Source organism: Xyrauchen texanus, chromosome 48 (genome assembly GCF_025860055.1).
Source record: "Xyrauchen texanus isolate HMW12.3.18 chromosome 48, RBS_HiC_50CHRs, whole genome shotgun sequence".
NCBI lineage: Eukaryota > Metazoa > Chordata > Actinopteri > Cypriniformes > Catostomidae > Xyrauchen > Xyrauchen texanus.
Genome location: NC_068323.1, coordinates 21,319,398 through 21,338,067, shown reverse-complemented (window position 1 = coordinate 21,338,067; position 18,670 = coordinate 21,319,398). Strand labels below are relative to the sequence as shown.

Below are 18,670 nucleotides of genomic sequence, written 5' to 3'. Positions count from 1 at the left end.
AGTTTTTTTACTTAACTCACTTGGTTGGCTCTGAAGAAAAAAGTAATTATACTTGATTTCCAAAAGAAGTGCACATAAAGCTGCACTTCAACTATGCATATTCTCATGCACAAGGAAAAATTACATGGATTGAACAGGATCCAATTTGACCACTTATGGAACACTAATCACCTTAATTGTGACATTACAAGAAACAGCTATATATTCATTCTTTATAACAACTAATTAAATGGCCACTTATGTTCCTTTTGACCAGACAAACATGCTTAAATTATTCAAGAGCAAGGACTTGTGGGTATCCCCCACAATCTCAGTTCTGTATTTGATTGTTTGTGTTAGTAGTTCTTATAATCTTAATTGTATCTTAATCTTATTCCTTATAACCCTTTCATATGTACCATCACACATATGTGATGGTTCAAACTTTCCCCCTGCAGAGGAGCATCACACATTTGTGTTTCTGCAAAAGCCAGTAACGTTACAAGCTGGCAAATTCAAATCGGCTTTCGCACAGACAGAGCCAAGAGCCTGTAATTTATATTCACTCAAACAGTTACTTATACAGTTTTTGAAGCACAGGATGAGTACCACAAGAAAATGTTTACAGCTCTTATACGCACAGTCAACACATCAAACATGATCTTCCTTCGATGCGTGCTGCCAAGTTTGTTTACATTAGTAGCAGTTGTCATTCATCACAAAAACAGCTACTAAAACAGTCTTTTCAAGCACATGATACGTTTATTTTTTTTCAATAAACAGGCAGATTGCCACCAAAGTATCACGAGAACAGTTTACAGCTCTCATATGCACAACCATCACCTCTAAATGCGATCTTTCCATGTACGCAGCCACGTCTGCTTATTAAGACGACGACAGAAGAGCAGAGAAGGAAGAGAGAAGAGATCGGGTTCTTCCTGTTTGGATACATTTGAACTGAATTTGGCCGCATCCCCAAAGGTGTCCTGCACCAATCAGAAGTTACTTTTCAGAGTCACATGGTCAACTGGGCTGTCTTTTCCGACAGTTGATTTATGGTCCCTTGTTTCAGATTCTTTTACATAATTCCCGCTCAAAATAGTGCATATTTAATCATTAACTTTTATATCTTGAGAATAGTATAAGAGACATGATATTCGTTGTCATCAGCTTTCTGTACATACGCCAGCAAACGCTTACCTACTAAATATGATATTTTTTTCATGGATATTACACGTGTAGGTAACAAAACATAAAAATCCCTGGTTACAAATCGTATTGGTTAATTAATTGGTTATACAACCTGGACACATTTTAAAGAGGTATATCAGGCTATAATCATTAATTTGTCAGTTATACATGTTCCAAAGTTCAGAGTCTCTTTGGAACTCCAAGAGTGTGTGTTCTGTCTTTTATTGCTTTGAACTTTGAACTTAGGGCCTCTTTGCAGAGAAGTTTTCAAGTCATATTGGATCTAGACAAGTCTCTTTGTTAGTTTTATTGGCCACATGTGCGACTCACTGGCACCAACATCTTTCCATTTATGATGTTGTGGAATTCCATAATTAAGATTGGGTAAATCCTAGATTCAAATCATGTCATTTCAATTCTTTTGCATGTATAATACTGCAAATACCTCCTCAATTACCTCAATTACAGCAGTTTTTATAATAATTTTATATAATAACATATTATATTAATACCTTTTATTAATTTAATTAATTTATTAATGTAACTGATGTCTAGCTTGTTTGTAAACAAAGAATATTTGATATAATTTTTTTCATTATTATTTCCATCAACACAACTGTGCAACAGAGCATTCAAAGCAGGATGAAGAACAAACACACGATGAAATGGATGTAGAACTTTTAGAATAAAACACAACTGGATTATTTACAGTTAAGTGCCATTTTTGTAGGCCAACGCTAGAACGAAATACACTATCTAAAATAAGAACACATTTAATGACCAAATTGGGAAATGCGAAGTTTTGAAATGCCTAAATCTTTACAGCACTTTACAGCGCTTGGACAAAGTATAAGGAATCAGGCTCATGTCATGTGCCCAAGACAGTAACCCAATGGCAGAGAACACATGCTCAGCACTGGAAGAGCCACCAGGAATGCTGAAGATTTTGTGGGCGACCCTGGCGAGTCGAGTGAAGGATCCAACATTGGTTTTCAAAAATCCTAGGATGCCATCCTGCGGGCCCTTTCTTATTGAACCCAGATCCTCCTCCATCTCATCTCTGGCATTGTCGACTACACTTAAACTACTCTCATATGAGCCAAATATACGGGCCTTCTTCAGACTCGGAGTGCTGATGGGCTCAGCCGTGGTGCTCACACCTCTTCCGAGGGCACTGCATTCTGCCTCCTCCAACAACAGTTCACGAATCTCTGCAAGATGATTGCACACTATCATCCCTAATGATCCATTCAGTTTTAAAACTTATATCTAACACAGCCGGCAACACAAAATGCCTGTCAGAACAGAATCTGTTAAAACAAGTAGAGACATTAGCTGACAGTGTCTCTGCAAATGCACAAATGGTCTCATGCACAGAAATTAATTTCCAAAACTGCTGGAAGAATAATGTCCTGGTTTCCAAGCACTATTTGCATATCATTGGTAAGTTCTGCCAGTGGTGATAGCACCTCAGTCAGGGCTTGGAGTTGATGTACGTCATTCATGGTTGGCTTAATGTGGTCAGGAATGGTAATTTGTATTTTTTTTAAATTGTGGGTCTCTTTGAAACATCTTCAATACTGAATCAACCATGCACAACTGACAGTTCCATCTGGTGACACACCTGATGATCTGGTGATCTGTGGGACGCACATCTAGCTTATCAGCCTCCTCAGTGTTTAAGGCGCTTTTCCTTACACTCTTTACAAGTCTTGCCGTTCATGTGAGAATTTTGTCAACATCAGCATGGCTGTTTATTGCATCCTTTATGGCGAGTTGCAGTAAATGGATGGAGCATCGCATATGGAGGTTAGCTCCGATGATATAAGCACTTACGTTCTCCTTGATCTGCGCAACAACAATTCAACTGGAATGGCGAGAGTGAACCTTCCTCTGTGTCATCTTACTTATTACCCTCACCCTCCTCCTCTGCAGCCCCCTCCTCAAACCCCGGGAGGTCAAAGGCTTATACCATATTGATGGCATTGTCGGTTACCACCCTCACAACCACTGAATATTCCACTGTTGCAAGACACTCTCGCATTTCTGTAAAATATTCTCTGCTGTGTGGTGCCGTTTAAGATGTTCGCAGCCAAGCAGAACTGTGTGACCATTAAACAATTTGTCAAGGAAACGAGCCACAACACCCAGAATGCTGTGTCCTCTTCTGTTTGTCCAAATGTCAATAGTAAGCACAAAGCCATCTCCTAATTGCAACAGTTCTCCAAGTCTGCCTTCCATATTGCTGAGGACATTTGGCATCGGAGAATCACATACTGTGTTGTAACAAGGTGTGGTATAGCCGGGCTGGGCAACGCTGACAATATGACGCATGCCCTCTTGTTCACCAGTTGAAAGGAGTTCATAATTAAAAATTGCGTCATCTAATTCTTTCTTCTGCACATTTGACATGGAGAACTGGGGGTTCTATAGAGGAAAGAAATTCTTTATCTCCTTTTGATGGGATGCATTTTTGTCTGTAAAGGACAAATTTGTGTATATTAGTGTAGGCATACCATTTACTGAACACAATCTAAATTATATCACTAAGATTAGTTATATATATATATATATATATATATATATATATATATATATATATATATATATAAGTAAATAAGTAAAATATTACATTTGATGTTCCTGCTTCACATCAGATTCAGTAATATTACTAAAACAGTGGCATTTATTTTAACCATGCCTGCATCTGTCTAATAGTTATTTTCATTGTATTTATGCAGCATTTATAATTGTCCCTTCAGTTCAGTAAGAAGATGGAGGAATAGGCAACTTATGAAAATGTTTTCAATTGCAGAAAAGTTACCGGTAACAATGACATGATAATTTGACACAAAAATAATGAGTTCTTTGTGTTTTTGAATTAGGGGTGTGCAGCAATGCCATTATCTGTATCTGTTACTATGGCAACATTATCTGTAACTGTATCTGTATTCGATACAACCAGATATGGACATGGTTTAAACCAGAAGTGTGTCAAAACTAATTTTAAAATGTAGCTCTCTTACATTTAGACCATAGCTTCTTTATATAAAGTATGCCTTGGATAAGTCTATTTAAATATTATTATTATTAATATTATTATTTTCATTATTTTTAATTATATTATTGATATATTTATTCTTCTCACCAGATGAAGCTGAATATGTAGGCTACATAACCTGTGGAATATGTTGTTAACTGTGGTTTCTCCTGGTATTTCGGACATTAATATCTGCTGAAACAGAATTAATGTTTATGTCTGTGTAGTGTTCAAGTATAACGTTATTCTGGAGGCACGAGGTGTTAAGCAATTTTAAAGCACACAGTTTGCAGTGAATATTAAATCTAAATATGAATATTAAAAGATATTAGAATAAATTAAGCCTACAAAGTGAAAGCACCGTAAATCTCTATCAGAAAGTTTTATGATACACTCGAGGCTTATTTTGCATTGACATATTTTAGTGGAGGACATCATTAATTTGTTAAATTACATGTGCAGAATTAGTCAAATGCAGTGGAATACATTGCAAAATCGAGCCTCTGTATATTTCTAGAAAGAAATTTGCATGTTTTTTTACAATCCTCCGTGTGCAGGAATATTCTGAATAGATTTACACTCCGTTAAGTATTTAAACCTCTATGGAGCATTTAAACATTTTTGGAATAACAGATTAACCAGACTTACAGACACTGTAGTAATATTGGCTTCACAGACTCATCATTGCTTTGTCAGTTTCTAAATTATTATTTTTTTATTTCACTTTATGCCTGTGCTTGTTGGATGATCATTCTTCCAAATATTCTTTCTATTATTCGGATGAATCTGTTATTCATTAAGATATTCGGCTTCGGGCATATCCCTATATTGTATCATGACTGTTGTTTAAATAATCATATTTTGGTGTGTTATTATAGCTAATACAAATAAAAAAAATCATCAATCCTAAATTGTCTTTAATTTAGTTTGTTATTTCAGAAAAATACAGTACTTTGCCCATGTGTAATCTCTTTCTTTGACTATGGGGGAGAATTATAATCATTTATATTTGGTTCAAAACATTTTGAGAACCTCTGTCATAGAGGTTATGCACTGATATCACTTTGTGAGTGATAGCCCGCTCCACGGTCGGACTGGGTGGCAAAAAGTGAGTGGCTTTCAAAAGTCTATTAATATTACAGTTGTGTGTTGGCTGTTGCTTACATAGCTGCATGGACACGACTGAATAAAACAAGTTACCTTATTATCTATTCATGTATTATCTTCTAGATGTGTAGCATGCTACTAGCTCACCATTTGCTGCACTAATATGTTTGCATAGCACATCCTCGTGCTTTCTAGCTGTGTGCTGCTTAAGCAGGGTTGGGGAGGAACAGAATACATGTAATGGGATTATGTATTTAAAATACAAAATATAAGTAACTGTATTCCACTACAGTTACAATTTAAATCAGTGGTCATTAGAATACAGTTACTTTCAAAAAAGTATTTTGATTACTGAAGAGTTTACATTGCATTTTATTGTCATTTGTTTCATTAAATATTTAGTGCTTTCAGGTGGAAAACATTTCTACATATAAATGACGTGATCCAAAGTGCATTTGAACAGCGGTGAAACACTTTCTTATGATGTGATACATTCATCCGAGCAGACAGAGAAGTCAGTGTGAAGTCAGTTTGGAGCAGAAGAAATAGAAACATTTCTGGGGCAGCTGAGGCTCAGGTGGTAGAGCGGGTTGTCCACTAATCGCAGGGTTGGTGGTTCAATTTCTGGCTCACATGACTCCACATGCCGAAGTGTCCTTGGGCAAGACACTGAACCCCAAGTTGCTCCCAATGGCAGGCTGACACCTTGCATGTCAGCTCTGCCGTCATTGGAGTGTGTGTGTGAATGGGTGAATGAGTCACAGTGTAAAGTGCTTTGAAAACCCATAAGGTTAATAAAGCGCTATATAAGTGCAGACCATTTACCAAATAAACCATGTGTAAATTGTCAGCTTTATGCTAAGCTAAAATGCTACTTCTAGCCATTTTAAATGCACACAATCATATTTTTTATCAAGAAAATTCACGTTGGATCATAATTCAATTTTTTCTGGTAAGACCTTTTGATATTAGGACAAAAAATAATATTCTTGATTGTAATTTTTGTATTGTTTTCCTGTAAAAATATCTAAAAATCCTTAAAACAAGATCAGTTTGATCTTGTTTTAGAAACAACACTGCATAAGATATTTATGTTTTTCAGAGAATGTATTTTTAACGTGTGTATTTTATCTTACTGTACTGACAGAGTTTTTATAGTTAAAACAAGTGAAAAAATCTACCAGTGCTGAAGAATTAATCCAAAGTATTTAGAATATGTTATTGACCTTGAGTAATCTAACAGAATACATTACAAATTACATTTTACAGCATGTATTCTGTAATCTGTAGTGGAGTACATTTCAAAAGTAACCCTCCCAACCCTGTGCATAAGATTCCAAAAGGAATCTTTACTAACTTTTACAGTCTGTCCACACTCCCTTTCAATTTCTTATTTCTTCCTTGTTCTTAACTATGATTTTTACTTTGCATTTATGTACAAGGTTTGAAACTTCAGTAAAACAGTGCACATTCTGGTTTGAGCGAGCGGAATATTCGAAAAGGCGTTCTTCTCTCAGATGGAATTATCACAGCTCCACTTTCTGCTCATGCTCTAGTATATACTTACAGTATATACAATATATATATATATATATATATATATATATATATATATACACACACATAGTTTCACATTGGGGGCACTGCAGGGAATTTATAACCTACTCATGAAAAGGGAAGCTATCGAATTTCAAGAAACTCACAATTATGCATTTAATTTATTTAACTTTCTAAGTTCACGTTAAAATTTAGATTTGACACATTAATGCACATTAGCTAAAACATTTTATTTGTATATAAAAATGTATATAAAATGTATATAAAAATGTATATATATATACACACACACATTTCTGAGTAGAAGCTGTTTATTTTTTATGTTATGGTTGTTAAGCCAACAACATATATATTTTTTTTTCTTCGAATAATCGATGCAGTAAAACTCACTGTACAAGTTTTTTTTTTTTTTTAATCCATATGTTCGATATGACACAAGAGTTATGATCTTTTGAATAACTGCTGAATCACACTTTAATCACTCCTGGCACTTTTTCTTCCTTCATGCCTGAAGACGTTTTGAAAGAAAAGAAAAGGGGCTTTATACTGCAAGGTCTTGTTTCTTTGTGTGTTTTAAATTGCATTCAGTACAATCAGTGACTTCTTCAGAATGTTGGATTTGGTGGCGAGGAAATGAACTCCCAAGTGTTGTTGTTGTTATTAACAAGCATACAATATATAAATATATATTTTTTTCTTTTATACATTCAAATATAAAAATTGCCAATTATTCATCTTTATTCCAATATTCTATGAATTGTCTTTTCTATGGAACACAGACAGAGAAGTTTAGCAGTATGTTTGCAAAAACATTTTTCATACAAGTTGATAGTGACCAGGAGCAGTCGAGCTCCAAAAAGTACCATTATTAAAATACCATAAAAGTGTTCCATATGACATATCAAGTGCACTATATTCCAAGTTGTCTGAAGCTAATATCTAATTTAGTGTTCCATGCAAGACAGAAAAAGTTAATGCATTTGAATTATTGCGAGTAAATTACAGAATCAATTTTTTTAGGTACACCTTACACTAAAGTATCTATCTTAACTTTAAAAGAAACTTTTCTCAGTTCCACATAATCCTGCCGATAGCTACGTTGCACAGCCTAACTTCAAATCCCCTTTAATATAATAAGTGTGATGATAATCCACAGTGTGAGACTGGTAAACCAGGATGAGAGGAGTGGATATTTCATCTGCAGTTGTGGAAGACACACTGTTGATTGTATTTTGGCAGATTTGTGATCCTCAGTGCCAAGCCCGGCAGGTAGAGCTCTTTCAAACAATCAAATGGGGTTGAATGTCAGGCTTCATCAGTCTCTGCTACTAGCCTGAGGATCACTCGCTGTTTGTATTTCTGTCATAACCAAGCTAACTTTTTCCAAAATGGAGTATAAATGTAAACAGTGGTTTCTACTATGATCAGCAGTCATATTTACAAATTGTATTTTTCCTGTACTGGACATATATGCTGCTATCACCATTGCAGTAAAAATCTTTTGACCCACCAGTGAAATAGGTTCTTATTTCCTGTCAAAAATGACCGAAAATGTGTTAATTGAAAATAACTGGCTAAAAATAATGATTTTGTTCATGAATCAGGCTCTTGTCTGAGACAATGTCTTATTCAGCGTCATAGTTAATAGTTCAAAATCATATTTATTTCCAGAATTCATTTCTAAATATGACTTTTTTTTTCTATTTTAGGCAGTGCTAAAACATCTGTTACTTTTAATCGGAATGGTGATGCCCCAGGACGATACGATCTTTTCCAGTACCAGATGAGCATTAATAGCACTCAAGGATATAAAGCAATTGGACAGTGGACAGAAACTCTCCAACTTAATGTGAGTACACTTGATCCACAGAAGTTACATTATCATATAATCTTGTTCATTGTTGTGTAACGTTACTTTTAAAGGTAACTTGTTAGAATATTGTATTACACCTTAAAAAATGGACTTGTGTTACATTATGTCTGCGTTACTTTTGAGTTACTTTTTTCTCACAGCCACTTTTGATCCACGGTGAATACAGATGCCACAATATCAAATGCTCATTTTGATAAAACTTGAATGGAATCGTTTTTAATGCTACCAAAATGTCATAAAATCATTTTCATGAATCAAACGACTTCTTTATTATAAAAACAAAAATGTAGAATCATTTTAAAAGCTAAGACATTATCTCTGCATACACAATTGATGTAGAACGTTGCTTGGAGTCACTGATCCAGATTCTGCTTTTCTCATCCCATTCTCCCAGTAACAGGGAGATCTAACACGGAGCAGTTCAGCTGTATAAGTCAGTGAATTGAGCGAGTATTTCACCCTGTGTATCATGTCATGTCCAGTGTAAGACTAGTCTTATAATCCCTCTGCCTGAATGCGTTTACAGATTTTTTTAATGCTGTGTGTATTAACACATGAATCAACCGAGTTTCACTCAACCTCGTATCATGCTAAAAACACGAAGTTTTTTGACAGGCGATGTCTGTATCTAAAAGGTGATTGGCTCTTTTACCTGCAAGGTGTGACTTCGTTTCTACATCTATTTACTGTTGGGTGCTAGTGCTTCTTGAATAGGGAATTCCCATTTCTCCCATTCATTTAAATATAAGTGAATCGTCTCTCCCCGCTAAATAGTCTCTGGCCTCACACTCTATAGAAATACAATACCCATCATGCACTATGTCTCCATCCCAAAGTTTGCACAGTTTTACTTATGATTTCTCACAATACATGAACAGTAGAGGTATACAGAAGCAATGCTTTATTTAAAAAGTAACTTCGATATTATGGTCTAAAGTAAAAAAAAAAAACATTTTGTTGCTTTACTCGTTACTCGAAAAAATTTATCTGATTTCATAACATGCCTTACTTTTATCCCGCTACCCCAATACTGTTCTTGTTAGTTTGCAAACCTTTTGAATATGGGTTTGATGATTAGCCAATAAAAAAATTTGGGTCATTGTTCTAGCTATCAACTCTGAAAAACATCCACCAATAAAGAGAATTTGATTCCACCATTAAACTATTTACTGTACCATGACTCTATTTAATCCATATATGTGGATTTTATAACCATCACTTAACACACTTACTGGTCTCTATTTTCTGCTTTCCGGTTATTTTGACTCTGTTCGTTCAGGAAGCTCTGTCTACACTCAGCAACTGAGCACAGTCAAGCGTGACAGTAAAACATCATATAATTATATCCAGATAATTGCTAGGGACATTTAAAAAATACAGTATATCCTAATAGCCCGGATTATATAAGACTACAACCTCTTATTTAACCTTAGATTAAAACATTATAGTTTATGAAAAAACCCTTGCCCTGGGGAGCACAGGTATTATATGTGCATTAATAATATTATCAATCTGATATCCTTGGTCTATGCTTCCTGGTACTTTTGACCACAAATATTTTATTGCAGATGCATTACAAGCCTTTCAGCTTGCCGACAAGGAACATATGCTTCTTTGTTTTCATTCCCAGTTTATACTGTATATATTGGACAAAAGTCAGTAATTACTGTTTTAGCTTAAATCTTAGATTAGTTTGATTTGAGTCTGAATAGTTTGATTTGAGTCTGAATAAAATAGTTAAACAGATTACACATTCAGCTGTATCATCAGCTTGACAGGTATAGCAGTTGATTCTTTCAAATAGGAAACCAGTGGAATTCATGGAAGAGACTAGATAAAATGCTTAAAGTTACACAAGTTTGATTCCACACTCAATTATGTTTTAAAATGTGTCAGAATGCAATTTATAATGCATTGTAAGTATACACTTTATTCTTAGCATTAGTGATGTTACTATATAGTGGGCATTAGCGTTATCTGATTACTATGGTGAAGGCTTAGTTCATGAATATTAATTAGGTAATGTGTTGGACATTCCAGGAAAATTACAAAATATGTCAACAAAATTACTCGACAGATTTTAATAAGCTTAGATTTTGGTATTGTCATGTCAGCACTTACTGCCTGCAGTTACATTTTCAATTCTTCATAAAAACAGAGACATGTTAGAGAGACATTGTATCACTCAGTTTAATTCCTTGACATCTGGCTCTAATTCTTTATAAGGGTTGATCTTTTTTGATTTCCACGAAGGCAAAGAATAATCATATTTGTAGATAGAAGTGTGCATCTCGGAACATGTATTTGTCAAGCTGTGTTCTCTCTTGTCCTCAATAACATTGTAAATGGATGTGTCTTGCATTGTGGGAATCCTTTTCCTGCTCCGCTTGTGAGACGATGTGTTGTTAGAGGAGAGAAAGTGGGAGAAAGTGAGTGTGAGAATGGTGTCCACATGTGATTCACAACTTCCGGCCTTCATTGAGTCACAGATGAGAAGTCCAACCGAGTCATCTCCAAGGATTGCCAACGGCTCCAACAGCAAATGTCATTTGTGCCTCATTCCCAATTTTTCAACCCTCCAAACAGAAAGAGTACCACAAAAAGACAAGAAGGGCTCAGACAGGAAGGATTTGGTGTCTGTCCTTGCAGTCTTCTTACAAAGGAGTCAGTTTTGACAAGTTACCTGAATAGAGTACAAATTAGGATCTGAAAAAACCCTGAAAATCTGAAAATGGAATGACATTATTTACTTCCCACCACCCTGTAGAAAGGGTCCAAATGATTTTAGCTCTTGGGTGTCACAATTTTAACATATGTAACATTTACAGTCAAAATTCGTGTCTCTGATAAAGTTGTAGGACACAAAAGTGTATTATGTATGTGGAAAGTGTCCCTTGCTTTTATCGTTGTTTCGTAAAGCACCAAGTGATGCTTTTTTCCTCCCCATCTAGGTGCATCCGGTCATGAAAGGTCATGTTGCAATAAGCTGTACTGGCAGTACTGATTCTGAATGCACACCTATTGACTCTTATCGAAATGCTGACAGGAGAAGACAGCGGGTTGTTAAGTTTATCCTGTTTCCTTAGTGGGCTTGCGATTAAAGCCTGAGTTGAATCCTTTCCCAGAAAAAAGGCGCTGAATTATGGTGCTGTTGGTTATTATTGAATTCATCAGGATACACAGTGTCAGCTGCGGAAAGGAACCCTAATGTGTTTTAATGCTTGCTGCAGAGGTATTAATAATTAATGAGATTATGCAATCATGATTTGCCTAGGATTTGCATTTTCAAAAAATGCTCTGAATTTTAAAACAGTAATCTGGATTGCTTCTGCATGCAAACTGCTCTTGTGCATCATAGTTTTTAAATCGGTGCACTGCAAAAATATAATTGTCTTAATCAGTAGTATAGTCTTAATTGGTGAAACATCCCTAAAACCCAAGAATCAAAATGTCATTAGGACCCTAATAGCATGCACACATTAGGCCAGGGTTATGCCCCACATCTGTGTACTACGTCTCATCCACTTTTCATGAGAGCGCTAAATTAATGTGCATTTTTTGTGCCTGGCCAACACACAAATAGTGTAGGTTGGAGTGTTTGCATGCTCTGTTTGCACAAAATCTAAACTCAGTCATTGCATTTAGAGTTTTGGGTTCCCCGTCTGTCGCTCACTTCGACGTTGTGTCGAAGAAGCGACACTAGGGGTCTCTCTTGAGAGCCTTTCGCATCTCTGATCTATGAGAAAAGGCCAATGAGAAATTGGCAGACAGAATTGGCATGTCCCACCCCCGGACATATGTGTATAAAGGGAGGTAAATGCATCTGTTTCATTCAGAAATTTTCTTCAGAGCCGACTGGTTGTGTATGCAGCGAGCTGCGAGCACACTGTTCCTCCCATCTCTGAATAGCGATTGCTTTTGGATCTACGGGGCATATCAGCGGCTTTCTCTCTTCTCTGCACGGCAATGCAGCTTTGCCCTGGGTGCTTCGACAGTGCAGTAAAAGAGTTTATTTCTCTAAAAAAGTAATTTTCTCTAAAAGAGCAATATACACAGCTGGTGTTGAACATCCTTTTCAGGACACGTCTTTATAAAGATGCCCTTCCGCCCATGTGTAGTTCCTGGATGCGGTAGAGTGCTCTCCGCTCCTGACGGCCACAGGCACTGTCTCGTGTGTCTGGGTAGCGATCACACTGAGGCAGCGTTTGTGGATGGCTCATGTTCTCACTGCGAGAACATGACCATGGCAACGTTGCGGTCGCGGCTTTTCTTCCTCAGAAGGAACGCCACTCCAGCCGCCCCCTGCATCGCTCCTTCTTCCCACGGTATTGAGGACGACCCGGCTGGCGATGGAGACGATTTGGGGATCGACGATTTGACTTCCGTCTGGGCTCGAGGCAACAACGGCTCGCCTCACAGCCAGACTGCCTATCCCCGCTGCGCTGGTACATCAACTGCCTAGAGTTGCTGGCTGTACTTTTTGCCCTGCGGAGGTTTCTCCCGCTAATTCACGGCAAACACTCTTGAACCGATCAGACAGCACCACCACGGTAGTGTACATAAATCACCAAGGCAGCGTACGCTCCCGTCACATGTCACAATTCGCCCGTCGTCTCCTCCGGTTCGGCAATGCCCAGGTAGACCTGTTCGCCTCCCGAAAGACCTCCCACTGCTCGCTCTGGTACGCCCGAACTGAGGCTCCCCTCGGGGCAGACGCGCTGGCACACAGCTGGCCCGCGGGGTTGTGCAAGTACGCATTTCCCCCAGTGAGCCCCAGGTGCTGTGGAAGGTCAGGGAGAACGGGAAACAAGTCACTCTAGTGGCTCCCTATGGGCCCATCAGGGAACGGAGGTTACATCCATAACCTAGACGATTCTACCAGCAGGTGCTATGAAAGTGCATGTCCAAACTCTGTTGGAAATACAGTAGAATATAGGATTATGTCTCTGACAATGACAGTTAATACTATCTGTTGTGTTGTCAGTAGATACATAAGAATTTAGGGCCTATTTTAAGACCATCATGTATTTAGCACAATGCTATGCAAAATGCCATTCACGCAAAGACTTGGCTTTTTGGCTTAGCGGAATCTTAAAGAACAAGCTATTTAAATGAAGAAAGCCCATTCATAAGACATTGGTAGCTAGTAAACAATAGAAATATAGACCATTTGTTTCTTATGTTATTTTGTGCAGTAACTGTGATCTTTTTTTAATGTCAGTCACTGCAATGAGAATAAATGTGGTCCTCAGACATCTTAAGCGCAATCACTTACAGGTGAAACTCGAAAAATTAGAATATCGTGCAAAAGTTCATTAATTTCAGTAATTCAACTTAAAAGGTGAAACTAATATATTATATAGACTCATTACAAGCAAAGTAAGATATTTCAAGCCTTTATTTGATATAATTTTGATGATTATGACTTACAGCTTATGAAAACCCCAAATTCAGAATCTCAGAAAATTAGAATATTGTGAAAAGGTTCAGTATTGTAGGCTCAAAGTGTCACACTCTAATCAGCTAAACACCTGCAAAGGGTTCCTGAGCCTTTAAATGGTCTCTCAGTCTGGTTCAGTTGAATTCACAATCCTGGGGAAGACTGCTGACCTGACAGTTGTGCAGAAAACCATCATTGACACCCTCCACAAGGAGGGAAAGCCTCAAAAGGTAATTGCAAAAGAAGTTGGATGTTCTCAAAGCACATTAATAGAAAGTTAAGTGGAAGGGAAAAGTGTGGAAGAAAAAAGTGCACAAGCAGCAGGGATGACCGTAGCCTGGAGAGGATTGTCAGGAAAAGGCCATTCAAATGTGTGGGGGAGCTTCACAAGGAGTGGACTGAGGCTGGAGTTACTGCATCAAGAGCCACCACACACAGACAGGTCCTGGACATGGGCTTCAATTGTCAAATGTCTTACCTGGGCTAAAGAAAAAAGAACTGGTCTGTTGCTCAGTGGTCCAAAGTCCTCTTTTCTGATGAGAGCGAATTTTGCATCTCATTTGGAAACCAAGGTCCCAGAGTCTGGAGGAAGAATGGAGAGGCACACAATCCAAGATGCTTGAAGTCCAGTGTGAAGTTTCCACAGTCTGTGTTGGTTTGGGGAGCCATGTCATCGGCTGGTGTTGGTCCACTGTGCTTTATTAAGTCCAGAGTCAACGCAGCCGCCTACCGGACATTTTAGAGCACTTCATGCTTCCTTCAGCAGACAAGCTTTATGGAGATGCTGACTTCATTTTCCAGCAGGACTTGGCACCTGCCCACACTGCCAAAAGTACCAAAACCTGGTTCAATGACCATGGTATTACTGTGCTTGATTGGCCAGCAAACTCGCCTGACCTGAACCCTATAGAGAATCTAAGAGAAGAGAAAGATGAGAGACATGAGACCAAACAATGCAGAAGAGCTGAAGGCCGCTATTGAAGCATCTTGGTCTTCCATAACACCTCAGCAGTGCCACAGGCTGATAGCATCCATGCCACGCCGCATTGAGGCAGTAATTAATGCAAAAGGGGCCCAAACCAAGTACTGAGTACATATGCATGATTATACTTTTCAGAGGGCTGTCATTTCTGTATTTAAAATCCTTTTTTTTTTTTTATTGATTTCATGTAATATTCTAATTTTCTGTGATTCTGAATTTGGGGTTTTCATAAGCTGTAAGCCATAATCATAAAAATTATATCAAATAAAGGCTTGAAATATCTTACTTTGCTTGTAATGAGTCTATATAATATATTAGTTTCACCTTTTAAGTTGAATTATTGAAATTAATGAACTTTTGCACAATATTCAAATTTTTCGAGTTTCACCTGTATGTTTCACAAAAGTACCAAATTAGGCTTTGTGCCACTTCATTTACATAGACCTCCCATATATTTTTGCAAATATACTCACCGTTTGCATGCATACTCACACAGAGAGCACAAACACTTCCATCCACTCACAGCTGTGTGTTGGGCAGGCATAACAATTGCACTTAAATTTAGTACTCTCACAAAAATTGGATAAGACACAGCGCACGCCCATAATGCATGATATTGTGCCTAAACGTGTACGAAAATTAAGCTCTTGAGACTCTACTTTAACAGAGCATACATCCAATTAGTCCCGATGAGCACAACTTTTCCACAAAGTTATGAAGAGCGTGTCATAGAGGTATACCTGACATTAAAGGAGGATACAGTTACTGCTCAAAATAATGTAGGATGGTCACAAATGGTCTATACTTCTGTTGTCTTCGAATGCACTGTAAACAGCTCATTTACAGTAGCTACCAACTTTTATGAATAGACTATCTTCATTGATCACTTGCGCTTTGCACTCATGATAGTATCGCCAACTTGCTTACAATATTGTGTAGCAATAGGCAAAATTCCTCATGTGATCCTAAGGCATATACCTTTTCGTTTTAAACATAAGACTCTGACATAGATTTCTCTGAGCAATTAATTGTCTGAAGACTTAATATTAGACATATCTGAAATTAAATGACTTTTGCAGTCTGTTTTTTAAATTTCTGCCTGCAAATTGGCATTTTTGGTGCTTCGATATCCAAACAGACACACTTTAGTCTTAAAGGTTTGAAAATATCACTTTAGTTCTAGATCTTTAGTCACAGATGAGTCAGTCAGTGCAGAAATAAGCCACACATGAGAATAGTTTTGTTAATACTTTTCTTGGAAACCCTTTTTTATATCTAATTTTGTCTAGACCTTATTCAACCAATTGTCGATCTTGGCCATACTATACAATGTTCCAGTCATTACCTTTGCCTTGATGAGTCAGATGAAATGGTTTGTTATAAGTCAGAGAGATGCTTCCAGAGATGTTGACCTTTTTAATATGGTCGCTCAACCTTCTGTTAATATCATGTTTTATTTTAAGATTTTATAGTAGTTTTTCAACAATTTGTGCAACCTAACTATTTGCATATAAGCCTGTCAAGGGAACCCTGCAAATTGTTACATTCTGAGAACTCCTAAAATACGTAAACCTCATTGAGCTGCTTGTGTACTTCAGAATAGTGTGTCGATTTTAGGTTTACCTTTGGTCTGGGTGTCTCTGTTATTGTTTCAGCCTTTGTTACAATAGATTGAAAACAGGCCAGTAATCCACAATGAAAACAAGGTAGCCTCGGTGGACCTCATTCGGTTCTCACACAATTAATGGAAGGCATTTACACAAATTGAACATCAAGTGTGACATATAAAGGAGCATTGTTTGAAAACAAAACCGGTCACCCATTCTTCAATTATAATTAGTTTATCATTAGATACTTTCCCTAATACCAACAGGGTATAATTATACACTTCCCTGGAGTTTCAAACCTTGATTGGTCTGGGTGAATAGAGCCTATGGCCGATGAGCTAATTATGACTGTCTCAGTGACAGTGCTAGTACGTTTTCTGTCACTTGAGAAATTATCGCTGCACTTTATTGGCCTGTGAGTCACATATAATTCCTTTGCATTTCACTTTTGTTTTTGTTTTCTTCCATTGCCACCTTATAGTTAATGTTGTCTAATAACTAAAAAAAATAGCTCATGCCAGGGGGCATCACTAGACTTCAGTCAATTATTGGAATATCATAATGCAAAGATATTTACAAGTGTAATTAAATACAACTTTCTATATTTATTTAAGCCGACTACTAATGCTGCCATCATGGTATGATAGAAAAGAAATTACGTGACTGTGACAACATTTTAGCAAAATGATATTACATGGCTCATCAAGGTAAAGGATCTTAGGTTAAATATCCACTTTGTGGCACTTAAGGCAAGTTTAATTCTCTCCCAAACATGTGAGGTTTTTAAGGTTCATGCTCTATCAGGTTTTAAGCAAACAATACTCACCTCCCACAGTGTGTTCAGGACATGGACATGAAGTTATGTTATTTTTGTGCGAGCCTGCGCTAAGTCTAGGCCCAAGTGTGTTTGGCAAATGTTTGGCGCACAAAGAGCTAATGGATTGGGTCAATTTATTTTGGAGGTTCTTCTCCAGATATTGCATTGTCTGATTCCTATTACATAGTCTATCCCCTCAAGTACCAGCTATATAAACAAAGACAGCACATTTATTACAAGTATAGAAGTATATATAATATTTAAGAATATAAATATGGATATACCTCTTTTGTGCATTAACTGCATCCTTGTTGAATTTCAGGCATATTTCTATGAGAATGACACTCTTTTTATAAGCATGGAAAATGTTCAGGATTTAGATGTAGGCTCAGTTAAATTATGGAGAATGTAAGTATTATTAATCATACTGATCAAGTGACACACAAATCATGGCTAGTATTAACAGTAATTGAATCTGCATTGGTTAGGCTGTGGATTTTTGCATGCACATCACTTCTACCAGTCAATTTTGCTTTAAAAATGAAACTAATTTATTGAAACACGAGAAAACAGAAACCAAATTACATTTCAAACTTATTGAAAAAATAACAATTGCAATTATTAATAATTAAATTAACAATTAAAACAATTACAATTATTATAATATTATTATAAAAAAATAAATATAGAAAAATGTGAGGCTTAGATAATCCTATATCTTAAGTATGTTATTGTGCTTTGTAACCAAGTCTAAGGTGTCAGTGACGAGCATGCTTGAAATGAAATATGAGACAAGTAACTTTTAAAGAATACAAAGAAAAACATCAAGGTGAATATCCCTTGTGAGCAGATTTTTTTTTGTTGGGCTTCATTTTCAAGCAATGTGTAATTTTCCCAAATCATGAAAAAAAGTGTGAAAATATTATTTCATTGTGCGCATTGAGGAAATTATCTTTATTAAGACAAAGAAGTAGACCAATTACAATCCCCTGTGATATTACAAAACCCTGTGACAAACAGGCAGAGACGATGATGATGAAGTTTAGATGAACCCAAGTGCAGTTTATTCTCAAATGT

The 18,670-nt window shown here is 36.9% G+C and overlaps 1 protein-coding gene across 2 annotated transcripts in view; it reads left to right on the top strand.

The window, feature by feature from the left end:
- Positions 1–18,670, top strand: part of LOC127639362 (metabotropic glutamate receptor 7-like) — a 281,396-nt gene that overhangs the window by 206,608 nt on the left and 56,118 nt on the right. For both annotated transcript variants that reach the window (XM_052121319.1, XM_052121320.1), the window contains exon 7: positions 8,584–8,723. In XM_052121319.1, coding sequence (XP_051977279.1) covers positions 8,584–8,723 — 140 coding nt within the window. The remainder of the gene's footprint in view (positions 1–8,583; positions 8,724–18,670) is intronic.